Below are 24766 nucleotides of genomic sequence, written 5' to 3'. Positions count from 1 at the left end.
GAAACTGGAATTAATTGATGGGCTGTCAACGGATGTGGAATCAACGAATGATGAAAGTTATCCATTGAAGGAAGAAAAGGAGCATCCGTTGAAGGTTCCTCAATTAAAACAGGCAGATGTTTCTAAAAGTGAAAATCTAAAGAAACTCAACAAAAAGTTTGGTTCAACTTCCAAGAACTTTGTCAAAGGAGAAGCAAGCACATCCAAAGATTTCAGTAAGGTGAATATAGGACACATGACCTTAGAACAGTTAAAGAATAGGCTCAAAGTGGTTGAGGATAAAAAGGAAACTAAAAGGAAATCTAATAGAAATGGGAAGGTAGGGGTTAACAAACATAACAATTACACACCTGATAAGTATGCTCCTAGAAAAAGCTGTGTACATTGTAGTAGTGTTAATCATCTATCTGCTAATTGCAAATCTATTAAGAAAACTCCCATACCTGTGCCCTCTTACATGCCTAATATGTCTGCATCACCTCTGCATGCTATGCCTGTTATGTCTCAACAGAATCCTTATGCACATTTTGCAAACATGCCATATTTTAACAATCCTTATCTTGCTGCATTTAGTATGCCTCAAATGCCATACAATATGCCAATATGGAATAACATGCTTGCACAATCCATGCCTTATCAAATTCCAAATGTGCTAAATGATTCTGTGACTAACCCTACACCTCAACCAACTACATCTAAGATCAAGGTTGACTCAAAGTTACCTAAGTCTAAAGATGCAGGAGGAATGAAGTCTAGGAGAAAGGCTAACAAGAATGGACCCAAGGAAACTTGGGTACCAAAATCAACTTGATTGATTTTATGGTGTGCAGGAAAAAAGAAGAAATCTATGGTACTTGGACAATGGCTGTTCAAGACTCATGACAGGAGATTTCTCCCTGCTCACTGAGTTTAAGGAGAGAGCTGGCCCTAGCATAACCTTTGGAGATGACAGCAAAGGGTTTACTATGGGATATGGCTTGATTTCAACAGGGAATGTCATCATTGATGAAGTTGCATTAGTTGATGGTCTCAAGCACAACTTACTGAGCATCAGTCAACTATGTGATAGAGGGAATACAATTTCCTTCAATTCAGAAGTCTGTGTTGTCACCAGTAAGAAAGACAACAAAGTGATTCTAACTGGAGTTAGAAAAGGAAATGTGTACCTAGCTGACTTCAACTCTACAGATGCAGAATCTATTACTTGTCTCTTCAGCAAAGCAAGTCCAGTTGAAAGTTGGCTATGGCACAAGAAGCTATCCCATTTGAATTTTAAGACAATGAATGATCTAGTCAAAAAGGACTTAGTCAGAGGAATTCCTCTTGTTGAATTCTCAAGAGATGGTTTGTGTGATGCTTGTCAGAAAGGCAAACAAAGGAAAACATCATTCAAAAAGAAGCTTGAAACAACAATTGATGAACCATTACAGCTGCTACATATGGATTTGTTTGGACCAGTCAATGTATTGTCAATTGCAAGAAAAAGATATTGCTTAGTGATTGTAGATGATTTCTCAAAGTTTTCATGGGTCTATTTTCTTGGATCAAAGGATGAAGCAAGTGAAATCATTATCAATCACATCAGGCAAGTCAATAATCATCCTGACTTGAAGGTTAGGAATATCAGGAGTGACAATGGAACTGAGTTCAAGAATTTGTCAATAAGGCTGTTCTGTGAAGAAAATGGAATCATGCATGAGTTCTCAGCTCCAAGAACACCTCAGCAAAATGGGGTAGTTGAAAGAAAGAACAGATCTTTGATTGAGGCTGCCAGAACAATGCTTGAAGAATCAAAGTTACCAACATATTTCTGGGCTAAAGCTGTTAATTGTGCCTGCTACACTCAGAATATTTCTTTGATCAATCAAACTAAAGGCATGACTCCTTATCAGTTGTTCAAGAGAAGAAAACCAACTCTAAACTTTCTTCATGTCTTTGGATGTAAATGCTTTATACTGAGAAATCAATCTGACCATAAAGGGAAGTTTGATGCAAAGGCTGATGAAGGGATATTTGTTGGTTACTCAGCTGGAAAATCTTATAGGGTCTACAATCTAAGAACCAACATTGTTATGGAATCTGTGCATGTTGTGTTTGATGATAAAAAGATTGATGGACTAACAGATGAGGGACACAATGAGAGACTCAAATTTGACAACATTGAGATATATTGTGATGATAGTGAAGAGGAGATTGATGGAGATGACACTTCAAAAGGGATTCAAAATATGCCCTTGGATAATGCACAAAATTCTGCATCTGTTGATAGAGGCAATGCAGTACCCGTTGAAAGACATAGTGCATCATCTGTTGAAGTACAAAATGAAGCATCCGTTGATCATAGCTCATCAACGGATAATCGATTTACATCATCAGTTGATAGAACTCCAAATTCCCTGCAAAGAACCAACAACTCAGGGGGAGTTTCAACTAATCAACACTCTGTCTCACATCATGACAATACTGAGGCCACCTCATCTAGAGCAAATCTTCCACCTCAAAGGAAATGGACCAAGAATCATCCCTTTGAACTGATCATTGGTGATGCATCATCTAAAGTGCAAACAAGAAAAGCTACTCAAGATGAATGTCTGTATAGTAGTTTTCTATCTCAGGAGGAACCTAAGAAAGTGGAAGAAGCTTTATTGGATCCAGATTGGATATTAGCTATGCAGGAAGAGCTGAACCAATTTGAGAGAAATAAAGTTTGGAAGCTGGTACCCAAACCAAAGAACAAGAGTCCTATTGACACAAAATGGGTATTCAGAAACAAGATGGATGAAAATGGCATTGTCATAAGGAATAAAGCCAGATTGGTTGCTAAAGGCTATTCTCAACAAGAGGGAATAGATTTTGATGAAACATATGCTCCTGTTGCAAGACTTGAAGCCATCAGAATTTTTCTAGCCTATGCAGCCCATGCCAATTTCAAAGTCTATCAAATGGATGTCAAGAGTGCATTTCTAAATGGGAAATTGGAGGAAGAAGTCTATGTAAGTCAACCTCCAGGGTTTGAAGATCCAAATTTTCCAGACTATGTGTATTATCTGTTGAAAGCACTCTATGGACTGAAGCAAGCACCTAGAGCCTGGTATGAAACCCTATCAAAATTCCTTTTGGAGAATCACTTCACTAGAGGTACTGTTGATAAAACTCTCTTCTTTAGGAATATTAATGGCTCTAGTATACTTGTTCAAATTGATGTAGATGACATAATATTTGGTTCTAAAGATAATAAACTTTACAAAAAGTTTGCTAAGCTAATGCAAAGTAAGTATGAAATGAGCCTGATGGGAGAACTAACCTATTTTCTTGGTTTACAAGTTAAACAAGTTAGTGATGGAATTTTCATTAGTCAAACTAAATATATTCATGATCTTCTAAAAAGGTTTGACTTAATGGAATGTTTATCTGCAAGAACTCCCATGGCCACTGCCACCAAACTTGAATTGAATAAGATTGAAAGGTCTGTGGACATTACAAGTTATAGAGGCATGGTTGGTTCACTTTTATATTTAACTGCCAGTAGACCAGATATAATGTTTGCTACATGTCTGTGTGCTAGATTTCAAGCTGATCCTAGGGAGTCTCACTTAATTGCTATCAAGAGGATTTTCAGATATCTCAAGGGTATACCAAATTTAGGTATTTGGTATCCTAGAGAATCTGGCTTTGATCTAATTGGTTATTCAGACGCAGACTATGCAGGTTGCAAAATAGACAGGAAAAGTACAACAGGCTCCTGCCAATTCCTGGGAAACAAGCTTGTATCATGGTTTAGCAAAAAGCAAAATTCAGTCTCTACTTCTACAGCTGAGGCTGAATACATTGCTGCTGGAAGTTGCTGCTCTCAAGTGTTATGGATGAGGAATCAACTCCTTGATTATGGACTTCATGTTGATAGAATTCCTATCTTTTGTGACAACACAAGTGCCATAGCCATAACAGAGAATCCTGTGCAACACTCAAGGACCAAGCACATTGATATCAAGTACCACTTCATCAGAGAGCATGTCATGAATGGTACAGTGGAACTACATTTTGTTCTAGTGAACAACAAATTGCAGACATATTTACCAAGCCACTTGATGAGTCAACATTCACAAGTTTGGTAAGTGAGCTAGGTATGCTTAATTACTCATAAAATTTATGTCCTAATTGCAATTTGATTTGAAGCCTGAAATGTATTAGTTGCTAGAACAAATTTGACTTTTTAACACAGATTATTCCATCAACGGGTATTTCCTATCCGTTGAAAGTCAAAATTGTTCCATCAACGGATGTTCATTATCCGTTGAAAGACATATACATTTCTGGAATTTTTATCCGCCAACGGATAAAACTGTAGTACTTTTCAACGGATGACAATTTACTTTATCCGTTGAAATGTCACATCAGTCGATTCAGGTGTCTTACAGCCGTTGATTCAATTTTCTTAACCGTTGATACTCATACATACAGCTGTATGTATTTGTTTTAAAGGTAGTTTTTAGAATACTTACAGTTTAATCTTAAACGGCTGAAACTCACTTACATATATTTATTGTTTAATCTTTTATTTATGCTTTTTAATTTGAGAAAGTATATAAGCCCTTTTGATTTTTCATTTTTACTTTACGCTTTCTTGAAACTTCAAAGCTTTTACCATTTACTCTCTGCAAAACCTTCAAGTTATTCTCTGCAATTTCTACTTACAACAATGGCACCAGTAGTAAAAATTATGTCTCAATCTGGGTTCATCTATGAGAAGAACAATTTTATAGCTTTGGTAGCAAAGAATGAAGCCCACTCAGATTATCACAAAATGATGGACTTCATCAAAAACTGTAAACTTAGTTATGCAATGCTGGAAGCCCCAACGATTTACTGTGAAGTAGTTGAGGAGATTTGGACAACTGCTGAGTTCAACTCCATAGATATGACCATCTCTTTCACTCTCAAAGGTAAAAATCACTGTGTTAACTGTGATGATTTACTAGCATGTTTTAAATTACCTGAGAACAATGCCATGACACCACACACTGATAATGATGTATCCAGCATGTTAGATTCCATAGGTTATTCTCTTAACTCTGCTAGTTTAGGGAGTATTAAAAGAAAAGGCCTTAGGAAAGAATGGAGTTTTCTTGGGGATGCCTTTATCAAGGTTTTCTCTGGGAAAATTAGTAATTTTGATGCCATAACTTCATCTCTTGTTAATATGCTCTATATGCTTGTTTCTGATAGGTATTTTAACTTTAGCAATTATGTTATGCTAGAATTGGGTACTAGATTAGGTAACAAAGCTAATAGACCTAATAACATCTATTATGCTAGATTATTTATGTTATTGGCTAACCATGTTGCTGAAGGTTTGGTCATAACCAATGAGAATAATAAACTCAAGTGTTGGGCACAAGAGAAAAGAGTTCTTGCAGATTTATTGAGAATGGATCTCAACAGCAGTGTACCATTGGTATATTTACCAATCATGGATGCACCTCAGGTAAGTGAGATAATTGTTTCTACAACTCCTACTTCTTCCAACCCCTCTATTTCTTTATCTTCTAGTGTGCCCATGGAATCTGTGACAATGCCCCAACAGATTCCTACCAAGGTCACCAAAACTAAACTTTCAAAATCAAAGACAAAGAAAACCACCTCTGTTGTTTCTCAAAAGACAACAGTTGTAACACCTACCCTTAACCCTGAGGGGAGTGAACAGGGTGTGAGTGGTGAGGGGAGGGGTGAACATCAAAGAAACCCCCAGGATAAGGAAGGAGAGATAAGTGTTTCCCAAGCTAGCCAAGCCACAGTTTCTCAAAAAGCTGTGGTGGTTGAAAAGGTTACTAGCACATCTCTAGCTGCATTCTCCCAAAAGGATGTAACTATTGAAAATAGTTCCCAACCAGGAACACAGAACAAACGAGGGAGGGACACAGAAGCCAAACACTCACCAACAAAAGCTTTTATTAGAAGAAAGAGGGCTAGAACCCAATCTTCAACACAGGGTGCACACAATGCACATATACATCCATCTGTATCTATGCCTTCTCAAACTCAGTTTGATGTGGCTCCAACAAATGTGGAGTCACAGCCCCATTCTCTCACAATTAACACACATCAATCACCACACACTTCATCACCATCTCTGGATGTGGATATGTTATTCCCATCAATTCCTGATTCTTCCTCTTTACAACTCAGGGAGGAGCCCCACTCAAATACAGGTGATCATCATCTTTTAGATGATTTGTTGGATCACCCGCAAATTCTTTCAGATGTAATTGAAGGATCTGTGTCACCAAAACTCAAATTAATCCACACAGATTCAACAGTTATATCACTTTCAATTTCTACTTCTTTTCCTTCTTCAACGGATATCACTCATCCGTTGACAAGTGGTTGTTCTTCAACGGATAAGCTTAACAGCAGTTATCCGTTGATACCATCAGTGTCACCTTCAACGGCTATTCCATATCCGTTGATAGTCTCTACACACACAACTGAAACAATTCCAAGTGTAGAAGACATGATTACTGTACAATCACTTTTAGGACTGAGGGAAGGGAGTGACAATTTGAGTGAGAGGCTGGGTTGCACCCAGGCAAAAGGAGAGATTGAGAGCTCAAATATGCATGCTATTTCTTCCAGCATGGCAAAAGTAAGTGAGAGGAGTACCACCTTAGTAGGTGAAGGTGAGGAAGTGAGGAGTGTGAGCCAGGGGGAGCCCCTGATGAAAGAATATAGAGAAAAAGAGAGAAAGGCAGGTACAGCAGATATAAGGGTGGATCCAGCCATTGCTAGTGAGTCAATGATTGTGGATGATGCTGAAAAGGAAAGACAATTTCAGCAACATTACAAAGCTGTAATTGATAATATTTCCTTGGATGCTGACACTTTTACTCATCCTGTGTCAGCCTATCAGTTGTTGGCTGCTCAGGGCAATGAGGAGGCAGAAAAGACACTACATCTAGTACATACAATAGAATCTCTTCAAAGGGATAAAGCTGCTATTAACAAGATGCCTTATATAGCTGGTGAGTCATCTGAGGAATTTGGAGTAAATTCTGATGATGATGACTCTGTTTCTTTTGATGGAAGCATGAACTTAGGGGGAGATGAAAGCCCTAGTTCTATTCCAAATTTACCTGAATGGGCCTTGACAAAGGAGTCTACACCAAGGCAATTCAATGTCTCCTTAGTTAAACAAATCAGTACTATCCAACAGGCCATTCAGAAAACTTCACATGTTGGTACCAAGGCAATCCTTACAGCTCACCTGGACTCACTGCATCTCATGAAGTTGCAGCAAGTAAGACAGAATCTGAGTGTGGATGAACTCAAGAAGGATATTGCTGACTTGAAATCCTACAATTTTGAAAAATTGGATTCAGTCATGCCCTATGGTACAATGAAGGACTTATTGTTGAGATTGAAAAAGGATTCAAATACTGAAAAGAGGCTGGCTAAGTTAGAAGACAGAGTCCAAGTAATTGAAAATTCTGTGGCCAGCATTCTTCACAACCAACAATCTCAAATAAGTCTACTTATGCAGGTGGCAAAGGCACAAGGCTTGACCCCTCTCCTTGATGATAACAAAAAGGGGGAGAGAAAAAGGGAAGGGGAAGGAGAGCCATCTATAAAAATCCAGATATCTAAAGTGCTAGTTCCTGCCATCACTACTTCTCCAATTATACAAATCAAAGGAAAGCCTGATGGAATTGACCTAATCCAGCTAGCAGCAGCTGAAATTCAAGTGAAAGAGCAAAGGAGGAGAATTGATGAAAGGGTGCAACAAGTGTTTGGCTCAACACAAGATAAATCAATATCTGTGAAACATAGCACAAAGGTTGAACCAATCATTATGGAGCACAAGCCAGAAAGGAGGAATAAGGTTGGAGAGACTTCTTTCAAGAATCTAAAACCTATAGTTCTCAAGCCCAACACTAGATCCAGCAAGGACTCCACAAAGAACCCCCTAGACTTTGCTCAGATGAAAGAAATGGACTTTCCTCTTCCAAAGCCTGATGAAGACAAAGTTTTGGGTGCTAACATCAAAAAGCACAAGGAGACCAAGGACATAGTTGAAAGAATGAACATGGCCATTATCTTTAGAGAGGGAAAGAGTATCTGTGTGATGCAAGGACATCCCAAATTTCCAAAGGCCAAGAGGGAAGAAACCAAAAGATTGAAGAAAGAAGCTGAAAAACTCAAGGCTGACAAAAGAGCACAAGCAAAGCTTGAACAACAGCTAAAGTCAAGTCAAGTTGAAGGAGAGAAAGGAATTGAAGTCAGGGGTGAAGATAAGATTGTATACCTAGATGAGGTTTTTGGGAGTATATTTGGTGAGAGTATGGAGGAAAGAGAGGAATGGCATAAGGGAAACAGAAGAAAGGCCAAGGCACATAGAAGGAGTGAAGATAACACTGAAGAAACTAAATCAATATCTAAACCACTACCTTCCATACCTGAACCCTTTGTTGCTGATCCCACTATAAACATCCATGGTGAACTAATCATCCCAAAAGAGGAACCTATTAATTGGGACACCATCAAATTGCCTACCTTTTTAACCACTCTTCCACTACCAAAGAAACAGAAAAGAAAATCCAAATCTACACCTCCCCTAACCTCTAAGAAATTCACTCAAAAACAAAAACCTAAGCCTAAGCCACCCATTTCTAAAGATGATTATGTTCACATCTGTGACATAAAAGAAATTTCAGACATTGAACTCTATCTGGATGAGCTGGAGGATGTAAGGGGAATAGCTGCCTACAGACAGCTACCAGAGAGATTGGTGTTCAGATACAAAGGAGCTGGGGAAAGAACATGGCCTCTCCACAGGATTCTGAATGAAGGCTACTCTACCTTGATCAGAGTCTTTTCAGCCATACAAAAGGATTCTGGCTTTACCAGGACTGCCAAGACTGAAATTCTCAACAAGATTGCCAACATAAGGAAAACTTGGAGGGAGCCCAATGCTTTGCCCAGAACTTTACTCATTCAAGAAAGGGGATTTACAATCCACAAATCACCTCATTGGTTGATGGAATTTAGAGATGATAAAGGAATCAGAAGATTTTTCAGACTTGAAGACCAACTCAAGATTGCCAGCAATGAAACTCTCAAGGAAATGCAATCTAAGTTGGATATCAGTGATGAAGATGAAGCTGAATTCTACAGACAACTCCAACTCCAAATTGAGGAAAATGACAGAGGGCTAGGAAAGAAAACAAGGGAACAAAGAAGAAAAAGATGATTTGCTCAGACTAGAGGAGCACCCTTGGAAATTCTGTAAATCTTCAATTACCTCCTAGTACATACACTTTTGCAGCACTTTTAAATTTCTACTTAGTTTCAATTCATATATTTGTTAAGTGTTTTGTTATCATCAAGTTAACCCTGAATTTATGTCTATAATTCTTATAGACATAAATAGGGGGAGATTGTTAGGAATATATGTGCATTAGTTTGATGATATGTTTAACAAAACACTTAAGTAGAAGTTTAGTGTTTGTAGCCTCAACGGATAAGACCACTTTGGCTATCCGTTGATGGTGCAGCTTTACTTAGAAATAAGTCTAGTGTTGTAGCACATTTCAGTCTCTGTATTTAAGATATAATTCTTAGAAGTTGAGAGAAAATATAAGTCATGTTGACTACTAGAAGATATGCAAATAGGAAGGCCAATTGTAAATATTTCATGCCTTGTAATTTTGTATAAATGAAGTGGTATTAACGGATGTCTTAAAGACCTTCAACGGATGAGAAACAAAGCTTCAACGGATGTCTCTAAAGCTTCAACGGATGTCTCTAAAGCTTCAACGGATAGAGCTTCAACTGCTAACACATCAACGGATAAAGCCATCAACGGATGAAGGCTTCAACGGATGTTCTGTTAAATAGCAGTTGATAAGTGGTAGTTGTAACAGCAGACAGAGGCACATGGGTTGACAGAGATAACTGAAATGTGGAAGCCTAATTTCAGGAACATCAGAAAAAGCAGCCGTTCTACTCTAGTACAAAGAGGCAATAGTCAACAAAGTACTTGAGTGATATGGAGAAGAAACAAGTGGAGAACTTATTTTATTATTGTATTTTTATCTTTGTCTTCACTTGTACACTTGGTGATATATTAACCAAGTAGCAGCTAGTAATTACAAAAGAATTTTTTCCAGTGCTGTTTAGAAAAATCTTGAGAGAAAAATTATCTAGTTTGTACTAGGACACAGCTGTGATCAACATCTTGAATCACAGATTTTCTGAAATACAATCTCTGGTGGAACAACAATCCACCAGAAAAGTTTTTAAGGTCTGTTGTGTTCTTTACATTAGTGCTTGAATATATATCTGTCTGTATTAGCTTAAAGCAATTCACACACTTGTTTATCTTGAACACAAAGCCTTTAAAACTGCTCAAAACTTGAAAAAGTTTTGAGATTTACATTCAACCCCCCCTTCTGTAAATCTCATTGTTAGTCCACTAGGAATAACAATAAGGCGTGAAGAAGCCTCTGCTTCTGCTTCTTTGGTGCAATCTCCGGTGACATCGTCTTGTTTATCTCGGATGAGAAATATTTATTTCGACGATACTGGTAATATTAATGAGAGTTTATTTTTATTCCTTAATTTTATTTTTATAATATCTTTGTAATTCCAATTTCAGCTCAGTTTGTTTTATTATATTTTTTAATCCCTAATGAGAAGGAGTTGTGTCAGAACATAAATATTTTCAATCCCAAATGAGAAGGGGTTGTGTCAGAACGTAAATATTTTCATGAAAGATTCACGGCTTAGCAGTGAACAATAAATGAGATTCTCGATTTTACAGTTGACCATTAGATATAATGCAAAACTTTTTGCAACCAAGTAAAATCTATTTTATTTTTCTTCATTATAAGGGAAAATAACCCTATTGGTCTCAAAATATCTTATGTGACGACTCCATAAATTTTTGTTAGAAAGTAATGAAAAGCTTGATCAAATTTGGTTAAGCTTATAAAGCTTATAAAGCTAGTACCCCTGACTGATGTAAATGGTTCGTGTATTGAAGTTCTAGAAAGCTATGTCAATCAGATAGGCATGGGAAAAGGGACGATCATAACATGCTCAGGATCATCAAAATCTGGTTCCTTTCGCATGTTGCATTATGGATTTGGGATTAACAAGCTGGTATGCCTTTTCATACTCAATCTTGTACGCTTAACATAATTTTTGTATATCATTCAATCATCTGAGACATGCGATATTAAACACACATCTCTAGGCATCACAAAAGCTTGAAAGAATCATGGTCATTTCAATTAACTAAATCTGATTTTTATTTGTTTTTAGCTTTGTTCAAATGACTATGATTTACAAATGAATAATGAAAGTAAACTGGAAGAGAACAAGAAAAAAAGGTTTTATTCATAATTCTTTATACTTTATTTTATCTTGAAACGTTATATGATCAACTAATTCAGGTGTGTACTTCTTCATTGGGTGTTTAAGTGCTTCTACTATATTGTTTATAGAAACCATTTTAGAAGTCTATAAAAAAAATTACATCATTGTGCCAATATATGTGTTTCAGGTTACCTTAAGACCTGTGAGGCTGGTCAGTTTGAGTTCTAGAGAGCTGCTAGATGAATGGAAAACTCCAGAAAAATTAATTTATGTTGTTACTGCAAATATGAAGTATGCGACTCCATATTTTCTTTTCATTTTTTTACTAAAACTTCTAATGGATATGTTGGATATGTTGGATCCTAAATGTATCTACTGATAATCTGAGTTTCTGCATAGTGTCAACTATCTAGAACATATGATGAAGTCTATGTCTAGTAGCATGCAACACATCTGCTCAGACCTCCCTCACATTCTTCCTTAAGAATGTTAAGTGAATTTTATAAATTTGTAAGCTATCTTACAGGTTTAATTTTCTGATATTGGCTATCTAGTGTACCTTGAAATAGGTTGTGCATTCTGGATTTAAATGAAATATGAAACAACTTTTATATGCAGAAGATTACTCTGTTCTGATAACATATTAAAATTTATAAAACATAATTAAAGTTTTTCCATTGGCTTCATTATGTAAGTGTAGCTAGTATTACCGTTTTAAATAAAAAATTCTTACCGTTGCACTCAATTAGTAAAACATTTAAAACTATTGTTACTTATGATTTCTCTAGATTTTAAAGCAATAAAAAACATTTATATTTTTTATTTCCCAAAAAAGAACGACATTGGAGGTACAAATCGTATCATTTATGACTATTTCCAATGTGTCAAGTGTTAAGAATTTCTAAGTCTGCAACATATATATTTTTAGAAGATAATATATTATATATATATTAGGGTATTTTCGGTATATAGCTTATATTGATTTTCTATATAAGTTCAAACATGTATTTAAAATTCTAAGTTGATTGTAATAAAGTTTTGCGTTCGTATTATATCTCTAAAGTTAACATTGTATCAGATCAAAGTTTCGAGTGATCGTGAAAGTTTAGTTGAATCATTAAATAGATAGAGTTACGTTACAATAATAAAAGTTTCTTGAAAATTCGCAGAAAATTTTCTGCCCATATCAGCTAACTTGGTATTACGATTCCCGGAGTTTCAACCGTTGGAACATCCTGAAATTTTAACCACGCATTCTTTACATCAGTATCTAAATTTTAAATGGCGGAGATCGTATTTGGAGCTTCAGAAAATGATTTTTTTATGGTTCCAACATGTTACTGTTTACTTTTAGTTCATTCTTTTCATCGTTGTTGATCTTGTAATCTGGGTTATTTCATTGATTAGATTTTGTAATACTCGATTATTGGGATGTTACAATTGTAGTAATTGATTTATCTGCTTGAGATTTGATATTAGTTTTGGATTTGCAGTCGGAATTCAAATTGGTTTTCGATCTACTTTCGGATTTGATTTTGAATTGGAATTGGTTATTTGAGTTTGAATTTGATTTCGGGTTTGGTTTCTTCATTGAATTTGGATACAGTTTAAATTTGGTGTTGAATTTGAATTCAACTTTGTTTTTGACTTGGTTTGAGTTTAGTTTCATCAATATCTCGACATGTATGTCTCATCATCATGTCTTTTGTCAACTGGTACTTTAAGTTTATTTTCTTCTCTATGGATTCTGAATTCAGGTGCATCTCATCACATGTCTCCTTATTGATCGTCTTTCGTTTCATTTTTTGAAGATTCATCTTTATCTATCATGATTGCTGATGGCACTCCTATGCCGTTACGAGGTGTTGGTTCCGTAGTTACCCCAACGGTGCCTCTCTTTGATGTTTATTATATTCCGGATCTCAAGTTAAATCTTGTTTCGGTTAGTCAATTATGTGAATCTGGTTACTTGGTTTCTTTTTCTTCTACTACTTGTTGTGTTATGGATCCGAGATCTCAAAAGGTAATTGGGAAAGGTCGTAAGCAGGGAGGACTTTATGTTTTAGATGAACTCAATATATCTGCTGTGAAACTCCTAGTGTTGATTTATCATCTTTTCGTTTGAGTGATTTTTCTTCTAACTTCTACATATGGCATTCTCGTTTAGGTCATATTTCTCAATCTTGTTTACAACTTTTAGTTTCATCTGGAGCATTGGGACAACTAAAAGCTCATGATATTTCTGACTGTAGCGGTTGTAAATTAGCGAAATTTGCTATTTTACCTTTTCATAAGAGTGTTACGTATTCTCTTGCTCCGTTTGATATTATGCATTATGATGTGTGGGGACTTGCTCCTATGACAACAAAAGGATGATCTAGATATTATATTTCATTTATTGATGATTTCACTGGTTATGTGTGGATTTATCGTATGTCTGATTTTTTGGATATTTTTTAAAAAATTTAGAGCTCATATAAAAACTCAACATAAAACTGCCATTAAATGTTTTCATTGTGATTTGAGAGATGAGAACATCTCTAACATTTTTTGTCGCTTAATTGCTTCTGATGGGACTAAACGTCAAACCTCATGTACTGACACTCCTCAACAAAACGGTGTTGCTGAAAGAAAACATCGTCATTTTGTTGAAACAACTCGTTCATTTTTGTTGTCGGCTGATGTTCCAAGTGTTGTTTGGGGTGAAGCACTTATTACTGTTGTTTATGTGATTAACCGAATTCCAACTGCTCAAAATTCTGGTTTGTCACCTTTTGAGAAATTACATAATAAAATGTCTGATTATGCTTCGTTGCGTGTCTTTGGTTGTACATGTTTTGTTCTTAAACCTCAGGTTGAGCGTAGTAAATTGTCTGTTAAGTTTGCTTTATGTGTGTTTTTGGGTTATGGTGTTACCCAAAAAGGATATCGTTATTTTGACCGGGTCAGTGAAAATTGTATATTTCTCGGCATGTTTACGTTTTGGAGCATATTCCATTTTTCTCTATTCCTGCTAGTTCACATCATGATACAAGAAGAGTTTATTCGTATTGATCTTTTTGACACAAACATTGAGGATGTTTCAACCACAAATTCTAATACTTCAGTTCTGAAGGCATCCATATCTCAAACTCCCACATCTCCACCAACTTCTGCATCTACATCTCAGACTCCGACGCCTCCACCTGCTTCTACATGCAGTCAATCGTCACCAGAGATTTTAGATTCACTAAAGATGTTAAAGTAAACTTTTAATTATACGTTTTCACTGTGAATTCGAATTTTCATTTTCTATAAATTTTGAATATCTTCTTTAATTCGAAAATATAATTAATTTGATTCTTTACTTACTAAAAATTAGAACATGTAAAAAGAAAATTTGATTTTTAATATATGAAGTTGAGGAACTCTGGAAAATAAAAAAGAAATTCTTTACTTAAATTGAGTAAAATGCACTTTCAGTACTTATCGTCATGTCGGACCATTTGAAATACTAACATTTAACATCTTACACTTGCAATATTATGGTTCGAAATTTTGATAGAAGGAAATTCTTTAACCTTGAATTAGGATCTTCAGGAAAGAACAGGCCGTTCCAGCTCGATAGCGTCAATGCGTGAGTCTGTCAAATGAGACTAATGTCACGAGGGTATTGTTGAAAATACATTAATGTTACAATTTGTTTAACTCTCTCTCACCCTAATTCATATATAAATCTAATCTTAAGACTAATCATATCAAGAACCACTCTTGTTCCAGCAATGAAGTTTTCAATTTTCCACTTTATATATGATTAAGTATATATGATTAAGACAAGCCCATTGGAGCACGTTTGGATAACTCAATGGGTTAAAAATTTATCCTCTGTCGTTCCAGGTACTGGGTTCGATCCTCGCTCATCCCGAGAATTTATGATAACAGATACTCAGGCTATAAGTCATATTTGTCAAAAAAAAAGACAAGCCTATTGTATCCACATACATGTGTCTATATTTATTTTTTAAAATTGCGTGTACAATATATTTTTATCGGATAATTTAAGTATATAATAAATTTTTAACAAAAAAAATCTTAATGATTATAATCAAGATCCAGAGTAAAGAATAAAAAAGCAATTTTTATTCAAATTGAATAACTTAATCTTGTGTAGAAATGTGTAAGATACCCAAGTTTTAAATTTTCAAAATTTTTATTGAACTTTAACAATGGCGGAAAATGATTTTGAGGAAAATGAAGATGACAAAAGACTTGCATACGCTCGACCTGAAATTTAACGGAATCACACATTCAGTGAAAATTTCTGAGTCATGATATTACAAGAAAAAAATATTGAAATACAGTATTTCGAGTGATATGACACCCTAAATGAAAATACAGCTGTACTCCAGAGTTTAAAAATAAAGAGAAAAGAAGAGAAAAAATAATTTTAAAATTTTCCTTTCTAGGCGTGCTCCCGAGTTTTTTGGCGAGAGAAGAGAAGTGATCAGTAGAGAAAATTTCTAATAATTTCCCCACAAAACTTTCTTCCCAAAAATGGGAAGATTTGTAAAGATCCTCTCACATTATCTCCTTTTTCATGGTCACTTTCTCTCATTTTTACAAAAACTCTGGAACACAGGACTGATTTATTTTCTTCTACTATTTCTCTTCTTTTCTCCTCCCGTATCTTCTCTTCTCTTCTTTCCTTCCTAAGAAATCTAGGGAGCATAGCGTGAATGCATTTTACTCGTACTTAAATAGTTGCTAATTTTGTAGATCGTGGCATCGATAACATTCTTAACAAGCCCAATTGAAATTATCTATCTTTTGCAAATGGGCCTATTCATCGGTCCAAGTACACGGCCCTTTTGTTTTCCATCGGACACAGAGCTTTTCTACAAAAGAACATTAAAAAAATTAAATTAAATATAGTCATAAGATTGTTTTCTCAATTTTGATAATTCTAAGTTAAATTATTCTTAAAGTTAGTTCAATATTTTTTCGAGGGAAAGTTAGTTCAATATTAGTTAAATTTTACTTTATTAAAGAACCTCTAAAAACTTAAAATTTAATTCAAATTTATAACATAAGTTTACCATAAATAACATGAATCATATTAGAGAGCGTTTGGAAACGTGCATTTCATTTCAAACGATGGATTTCAAATGACAGAATTTGAGTTGTCATTTCAAATTCTCGTATTTATACTAATATTTGAATGTTCTGGATTTCAAATTAAATCCAAATCTAAATTTTCAAACAACTTATTTGATTAAATTCAGAATTTCAAGTAAATCCAGTTTCCCAAACAGGCCATATAATGATTTTTAAAATTTCAAATGCAAAGTTTCTATGATTTAAGATGGGTCAAATATGTATGTTGATCTTTTAAAAATCTAAAAATAAATATTTTATTGAGTCAAGTTAAAATTGAAAAATTTATACAAACAGAATACTAAGTACTTGTTCGACTGGCATTAGGAAGTTATTTAGCAAGTTACATTTCTTTCAAAATTATAATAGTTGGGAAATAGAAAATATTGCTTGGTTGTCATGTAGGTAATCATTTAATATACCGGGAAGTATAAGTTACGAAGGGGAGGTGAGTGAGTAACTTTTTATAGGGTGAGGACAAATTTAGCCTATTTTTACACAAAATTGACAAAAATAACCAATTTCTGAAAAGTTGACCAATTTTGACCGATGGGATACCCAACTGTCAGTGGAGTATCCACTTTATATAAGATACCGAACTGGCAGTGGAGTATCTCGTATATGAAATACCCAATTGCCAGTGGAATATCTTATACAAATTGGGATACCCAACTGACAGTGGAGTATTTAATCGGCCAAAATTGGCCACTTTTTTCATAATGACTATTTTTGTTAAATTTTTTCAAAAATCAGCTATTTTTGTCATTTTTTCCTTTTTATATGGGTTAAATATCAAAGTGGTCAATCAACTGAAGGTCATATATCAGTTTAATCATCAAACTTAACGGGGTATCATTTGGATCACTAAAGTAATAATAAATATCAAACAGATACCTCAAAATATGTGCTCGATAATTAAAATTTATTTTATGGAGTTCTAAACTTTATTTTAAAATTTTATTACAACCAAATGAAAAGTTATGAATACATAGTATTTTAGATGATTTTTTGAGATTTTTAAAAAATTATCTACTAATTATTTTTATTTAACTAAAGCAAATGACTACAAAATTAAAAATAAATAGTAGATAAATTTTAAAAAATCGTATTATATTATAGAAAATACTAGAATTCATACATTTTCATTTGGTTATAATAGGATTCAAGAAAAAATATATAGAACTCCATAAAATAAATTTTAATTCTCGAGCACATATTTTGAGGTATATATATGATATTTATTATGACTTTAGTGATTCAAATGATACCCGTTAACTTTGATGATTAAACCGATATATGACGTTCAGTTGAGTGACCACTTTGATATTTAACTCGTTCTCAGAATTCAAACTTCCAAAAAAGTTTTATCTTCCTTATTTTTATTAACCAAAACAACTCCATCACATAATAGTTCTTAGATAATTAAAGTTTCTAACTATTTAAATGTCAACCAAACGACCTCTAAATATGAATAATGAAATATGTAATTTTTTATAATATACAAATTACTCAAATTCAAAAATCGAAATGATCAAATTATTCCGAGTTTTTTTTTTCCGACAAAAAGAAAAAATAGGAGATTTTTCTAAAATGATACTATTTTCAAAAATGTACAGAACAAGTGACTTTCTAATTTTGTATGAGGCCGTGTCTTCAGGTTTCTCAACAAGTCCAATTGAAGCTAAGTATGTTCTGTATGGGCCCTCCTATAAAAGTCCAAACACCACCCTCCTTTTATTTTCTGTCGGCCAGTTGAGTAGTTGACAGAGATTGTAGATTTTTTACAAAAGAAATTTCCCCTTCAAAATAATTATATTAAATTAATTATAAGGCCAATTGATATTTTTTTAATCGTAGGGAACCCACAGCCGCTACTCTTCGGTACGTACCGGGTAAACTCCATGTGCTCACGTAATAGTCTGCAAATCACAGGTCAATTAAATATGTCGGATTCATTGTTATCTAAATTGACCGTTTTTTTAAAAATCGCCGATAAATCGTCAAAAATCGGTCAAAAATATTTGTCTGATTTGACTGGCTGAACTTTAATAAGTATTTAGAAAAGTTCGAATGTAATAAGTTTTCGTTAAGTTCGGTTGAGTTGGACTCGAGTTCGACTTGGTTAATTGTGAAATTTTTTTATAATGTTGAATATTAATATAATCATATATAAAATGACATATGTAAAATAAATAAAAATTTAAAAATCATACAAACTCGATTAGGCTCGCGAGACTCACGAATCCGGTAATATGAAGCTCGAGCTTGGCTCGGTAAATTATTTGAATAGTTCGAACTCGATCTCGGTCAATTATTGTCGAACGAAATTCAAATATTTTACGAGTCAAGTTCGAGCAACTCACGAACTGTTTAGCTCATGTTAAATCAATGAGAGGAAATTCTTCATGTCCCCTGATTAAATTTCTTAACCAAAAAATAGTCATAAAATTAAATCTGGCTAATCAAGTTGAAACCTTTAATTACTAAACAAAAACCAATTCCTCAAATTCACTGAACCTTGAAAGTTAGATCCACGGGAGTTCAGGTTCTTGATCGGACTTGTGTTGACCATGTATGTGCACACTGCACACACACTCGCCCACATAAATTTAAGTGTAATCACATTATTGTTAAATCATTAATCAAGATTAATTTGACGAGCCGAACTTATAACGATTGATTGTGTAATCGAAGATTAATTAATCAGATATATTTTTAAGAAATATATTAAACTTTAATTTTTAAGTCTGATTTATTAATTTTATAATAATCTTATATTAATCGAATTGTAAAAGTCAAATTGTCATACTACATAATAACAATAATATCTCAATTGCTTTATAAGAAATTACATAATAATAACGAATATCTTAATTGATCTTCTAAGAGATCGATGCGATGTTGTAACAATAATTTATCAAAAATTCAAGTCATTGACGACTCAATGAGTTACCATGTCTATATATGGTATATATGCACCTTGAATATATCAACTATTTATAACAATAAACAATAAATATCTTAATTGATCTTCTTGTAACAATAAATTTCTTAATTGATCTCCTAAAAGATTGATACGATATTGTTACAATAATTTATCAAAAATTCAAGTCATTGACTACTCAATGACAAGATTATAAATTTGGAAATCGAATCTACTCGATTACATTTTTAAAATTCGAGTAATCGATTGATTTTTTAAATACTCATTTTTAGTATCTGGATATTCAGCTAAGTACTTGTTTAAATGCGATTTATCTAGGTTCACGTGATTTGCAGACTATTGCGTGAGTCCGTAGAGTTTACCCAGTACGCACCCGAGTAGCGGCTGCGGGTTACCTACGATAAAAAAAATCTAAATTATTCATTTTGAAATTCATTTGAATATCCATCCGAGTTAACCGATTTTTAGAATATTGCTAGATAGCATGTCTATGTATGGTAGAAGGTATATGCAACTTGAAGAGAAGTTCTTGTAGAAGCAAAGACCTTCTATGAAGAGCGTGTACGAGTATGTATATCACTCCCGCACGCGTACATCCCATGAATACATAACATACATATGCAGCTATGCACCATTTCCAGCAGGCCAAATAGTGACATATACTTGGTCGGTCATAAAAGAACGCTTGAAAACCAGACCATTGCCACTAATGTTTCAACACTTGTGATTTACTAGAGTTTAGTGGTTTCCAAACTCTATACTAGTCAACCACAACCAAATCTTCTTCATTTTACCAAGTATTCAATTATTTGACCTCAATTTCCACCACTATATAAGCCCTTCACAAGAATCCCATAACAACCATTTCAACTTCCTCTAAAACCCTACCAGAAAACCCTATTTACTTGCAAGAAAAGTGAGGATCATCAAGATGTTGACAAGCCCTTTGGTGGTTAATGAAGAAGGCACAAATCTTACAATACTAAAACAAGATTTGATCAAGAAAAGTACTACTACTAGTCATGCTTCTTTGGCACTCAAAGAGATGAAATGCATAGCCAACATTTCGGTTCCTATGATGCTAACAGGCCTTATACTTTACTCGAGATCGATGATCTCGATGATTTTCCTCGGGCGCCTAGGTGAGCTTTCTTTAGCCGGTGGTGCTTTAGCTATCGGATTCGCTAACATCACCGGCTACTCGATTCTGTCAGGGCTTGCTATGGGGATGGAACCTATTTGTGGTCAGGCTTTTGGAGCCAGAAGATTTAAACTTCTTGGTCTTGTCATGCAAAGAACAATTCTTTTACTTCTTTTAATCTCGATTCCTGTTGGTTTTCTTTGGTGTAACATGAAGAGAATCTTGGTTTTTTGTGGCCAAGAAGATGATATTGCAACACAAGCTCAATTATACATTCTTTTCTCACTTCCTGATTTGTTTGCTCAGTCTCTTCTGCATCCTTTACGTATATATCTCCGGTCACAGTCGATAACATTACCGTTAACCTTCTGTGCAACATTATCGATCATTCTTCACATACCGATCAATTACTTTCTTGTTGTAGTCCTTGATCTTGGCATAAAAGGCGTTGCCCTTAGCGGTGTCTGGACAAATTTCAACCTCGTTGTATCTTTGATTGTGTACATAATAGTCTCCGGTGTGTACAAGAAAACATGGGGAGGCGTTTCTACAGAATGCATTAGGGGCTGGAAATCTTTGCTAAACTTGGCCATTCCTAGCTGCATTTCGGTGTGTCTCGAATGGTGGTGGTACGAGATCATGATTTTATTGTGCGGATTGTTAATAAATCCGCGAGCAACAGTAGCTTCAATGGGAATTTTGATTCAGACCACTTCTCTAATCTACATTTTCCCATCTTCATTAAGCTTTGGTGTATCGACAAGAGTAGGAAACGAACTCGGAGCAAACCAGCCTAACAAGGCCAAGCTTGCGACAATAATAGGCCTTGCCTCAAGCTTCACATTAGGATTCTCAGCATTGTTTTTTGCAATTATGGTGAGAAATGTATGGGCCAAAATGTTCACTCTCGACGCTGATATTATTGCCCTAACATCGATGGTTCTACCAATTATCGGACTTTGTGAGCTAGGAAACTGTCCACAGACAACAGGATGCGGAGTTTTAAGAGGTACAGCTAGGCCGAAACTAGGTGCAAATATCAATTTAGGCTGCTTTTATCTGGTGGGAATGCCAGTGGCATTGTGGCTAGGTTTCTACGCAGGGCTGGATTTCAGAGGATTGTGGCTCGGGCTTTTGGCAGCTCAGGGCTCGTGTGTCGTGACCATGTTTATCGTCATTAGTCGAACTAACTGGGAGCATCAAGCCCTGAGAGCCCAAGAGCTGACAGGATCAACAAATGTTGCTGATGTTGCAGAGGATGAACAGGTTGTTGATGACCAAACTAAACAAAAATTGAAACATAATGACAATGTAAACATTGATGTTTGATTTACTTTAATTCTTTATTTTAGCCCCATTTGTTCAGATGTAAAGATTGGTGTTAGCTGAATGTAGGAAGATAACTGTTAGATTATCATGCTTGTCTTGACAAATTTGGAAAAGTAGAAATTTTTAGACTTGTAATGCTCTGTTCTGTTTTAGGACAATTAACAATCACTTTCCATTCAATTTTTTAGTTAAGGTTGTGATTATAAGACTTTTGGATGAGTATAATCCCCGCACGAATGATAATGATCTGGTCTCATGTTTCAACAAATCCATGGATTACTTATACCACGTGTAACCAGTGACGGAACCAGAATTACAAAACAGTCCACTCTAAACGGAATGATAACTTGTTTTATAGTCTAGTCAGGGTTTAGTTAAAATTTGGTCCGACTTTTATCTAAAAAATTTAGTTTCATTAAACACCTTTTGCAAATAATATTAAAAATTTCGTCCGATTTTGCTAATATCTAAATTATCCGTAAGCGAATGTGATTATAGGGTCGCGCTTTTATGAGATTTTTTTTAAAATGAGATTCGTGAGAACCGATGAAATCTGTAGTTGAAACCGGTAAAGTTGAAATTTCAAATTTGGTAAAATGGTAATTATGCGCAATCCAAAGTTTTAAATTCTGTAAAATCACCAATTTTAATTACAAAAATCATCAATTCTTACCATTCTTATTTTAAAAGTTCCTATTTAAACAAGTGTCTATAATAAATACCTCATATGTAAATTGTCTGTTTTGAACCGAGCCGAGCCGAGCCGATAACCGAGAGGAGACGTATATAATTGCTCGAAACATAAAAGACTTTTATTAAAAGTCAATAATTGATCACGAGTAACTTGTTACTGTATGAATTACAGTTGTAGAAGAAAGAAACAAAGAAAAGAAGATGATAAACATGCCACAAGTGGAAGAAGTGTGTACACATAAGCAAGTGACGTAAATCCTCGTTTTATGTAATTTTGTCAAAGTATAATAGGCACAACATATTCCAACACGATAAATACACGATTCTATTTTTTTTCTAAATTTTAGTATTTCGGCAATTATCACATGGTTTTATGTAATTTAGCTGCCGGCTGCAAAACCAGCTAATTGGACAGTGACAAAGACTAATAACTTTTTTTTTGAAAAAAGTTGGCACCAACGTCGGCTAAATTTTATATATTATATCAATTATTATTATGATATATCTATTGTTTTTCTTATCGTAATTAACCCGCAGCCGCTACCCTTCGAGTACGTACTGGGTAAATCCTACTGGCTCACACAATAGTCTATAAATCACGTGAACCTAGTTAAATCGCATTTAAACGACAGACTCCGGCTCAAGGGACATAATCATAAATTCTCCTCTAATGTGATTCGAACCCGTAATCAAGAGAATAATTTTCCAATATTTAACCAACTGAACCAATTTTAATTATTATTATTATGATGTATTATATTATATAAATTTGAGAGTAATTCTTGTCAATTAAAAATTTGTCCCAGATATTCGATTGTCGTTAATTATTTATCGATTATAAATGATATAATTGATGCATTTGCAAAAAAAATCGACATTATTATTTATTCGCAACATTATATTATTTGAACGATTATAAAAATTTTCACGTCAAATTTATCAGCAACAAATTATATCAAATGAATAACTACAGTAATCATATGTGAGAATGGTTGAAGAGTATAAGATACTTTGGGACCTTACTGTACTATCTTAATATTTTAAACGGACTAATTACTTAATATGGTATCAGATTTCGGTTCAGGGAGAGACTCGGATTCGAGTCCTCCCATCCCAAATTATATTTGATGTTTTTATATACTAGTCGGCATTTTCTTTTAATTTAATTTATATTATCTTCCATGTCATAATATTCTATTGATCATCAATATCACCCCATGGATATGCATACAAGTGTCAACGCAAAGTACACGTGTCAAAATGTAGAAGTATGAGTAAAAACAAACGCACGTATTAACTAAAGAAGATTAAGCTTATTGTCAGTCACTAATCTAAGTTATCCTGTTCGCAGCTCCTAATTAATTAATACATCGCAACTCTCTTTCAACCCCCTTTAATTTTTATTGGTGATGTATTTTTCAACGCTTTTGGTTAGTTGCATTTTGATTGAATTAAAAAGGTCAACTAAAATTTTAATTAGAATAATAAGCTAATTCCTCCTAAGTATCGATTAATTTATAAATAATCTATTTTAACCGTCGGTCAAAATTATAAAAATTGATTAAGTTCGGATAAAAAGAAGTCGTTTTCGATTACAAAAGATTACTCGGACCCTAATCAAATTCGGATTACGAAATCCTATATACATATATGCTAAATATTTGTTAATTTATTTGTACAAAATTTAAAAATTTTGCGACTTTTAAATTTGAAGTCTAACACACTATTCCCTCTGTTCCACAAAACTTTTCTCACTTTGACTTTTCTCACTGTTCACGTTAAGCGATTGACTATTAATTTACGGTTAATCTATAAGATCAAACATAGCCATGAGTAATCTTGTTGTATTCGTATTTACGAGTACTTTAATACAGTAAAGTTTTTATATTTAATATTAATACGAAATTAAAGATATTAATAATCAAAAACGTGTATTGGCAAACGTGTCCGACACAAATGGGAAAAATATTTAGGGAGAGAGGGAGTAATATTGTTCGACTATAATGTCACCCTTCCCGATTATTGACAATTATTTTATACGACCACAAATGAAAATTTTCTTTTTTATTGTATTTTAAAATCGGCTAACCAATATTTAGGTAAGTATTCGTAAATAAAAAATACACCTAAATTTAAATTAATACTCGGATGGT

At 34.3% G+C, this 24766-nt stretch overlaps 1 protein-coding gene across 1 annotated transcript; it reads left to right on the top strand.

The window, feature by feature from the left end:
* The first annotated feature begins 20164 nt into the window (after positions 1-20164).
* On the top strand, positions 20165-22055 carry LOC141670576 (protein DETOXIFICATION 49-like). Its single transcript, XM_074476509.1, has one exon. The coding sequence runs from the start codon at positions 20382-20384 to the stop codon at positions 21918-21920; it is 1539 nt and encodes a 512-aa protein (XP_074332610.1). The 5' UTR covers positions 20165-20381; the 3' UTR covers positions 21921-22055.
* Positions 22056-24766: the final 2711 nt, after the last annotated feature.

This window comes from Apium graveolens, chromosome 7 (genome assembly GCF_009905375.1).
Source record: "Apium graveolens cultivar Ventura chromosome 7, ASM990537v1, whole genome shotgun sequence".
Taxonomy (NCBI): domain Eukaryota; kingdom Viridiplantae; phylum Streptophyta; class Magnoliopsida; order Apiales; family Apiaceae; genus Apium; species Apium graveolens.
The sequence above is the reverse complement of the archived record's forward strand: the minus strand, read 5'-3'. Positions and strand labels throughout refer to the sequence as shown.

Coding starts and splice junctions, on each gene's coding strand:
- LOC141670576 (XM_074476509.1), top strand. CDS start 20,382: ATGTTGACAAGCCCTTTGGTGGTTAATGAAGAAGGCACAAATCTTACA.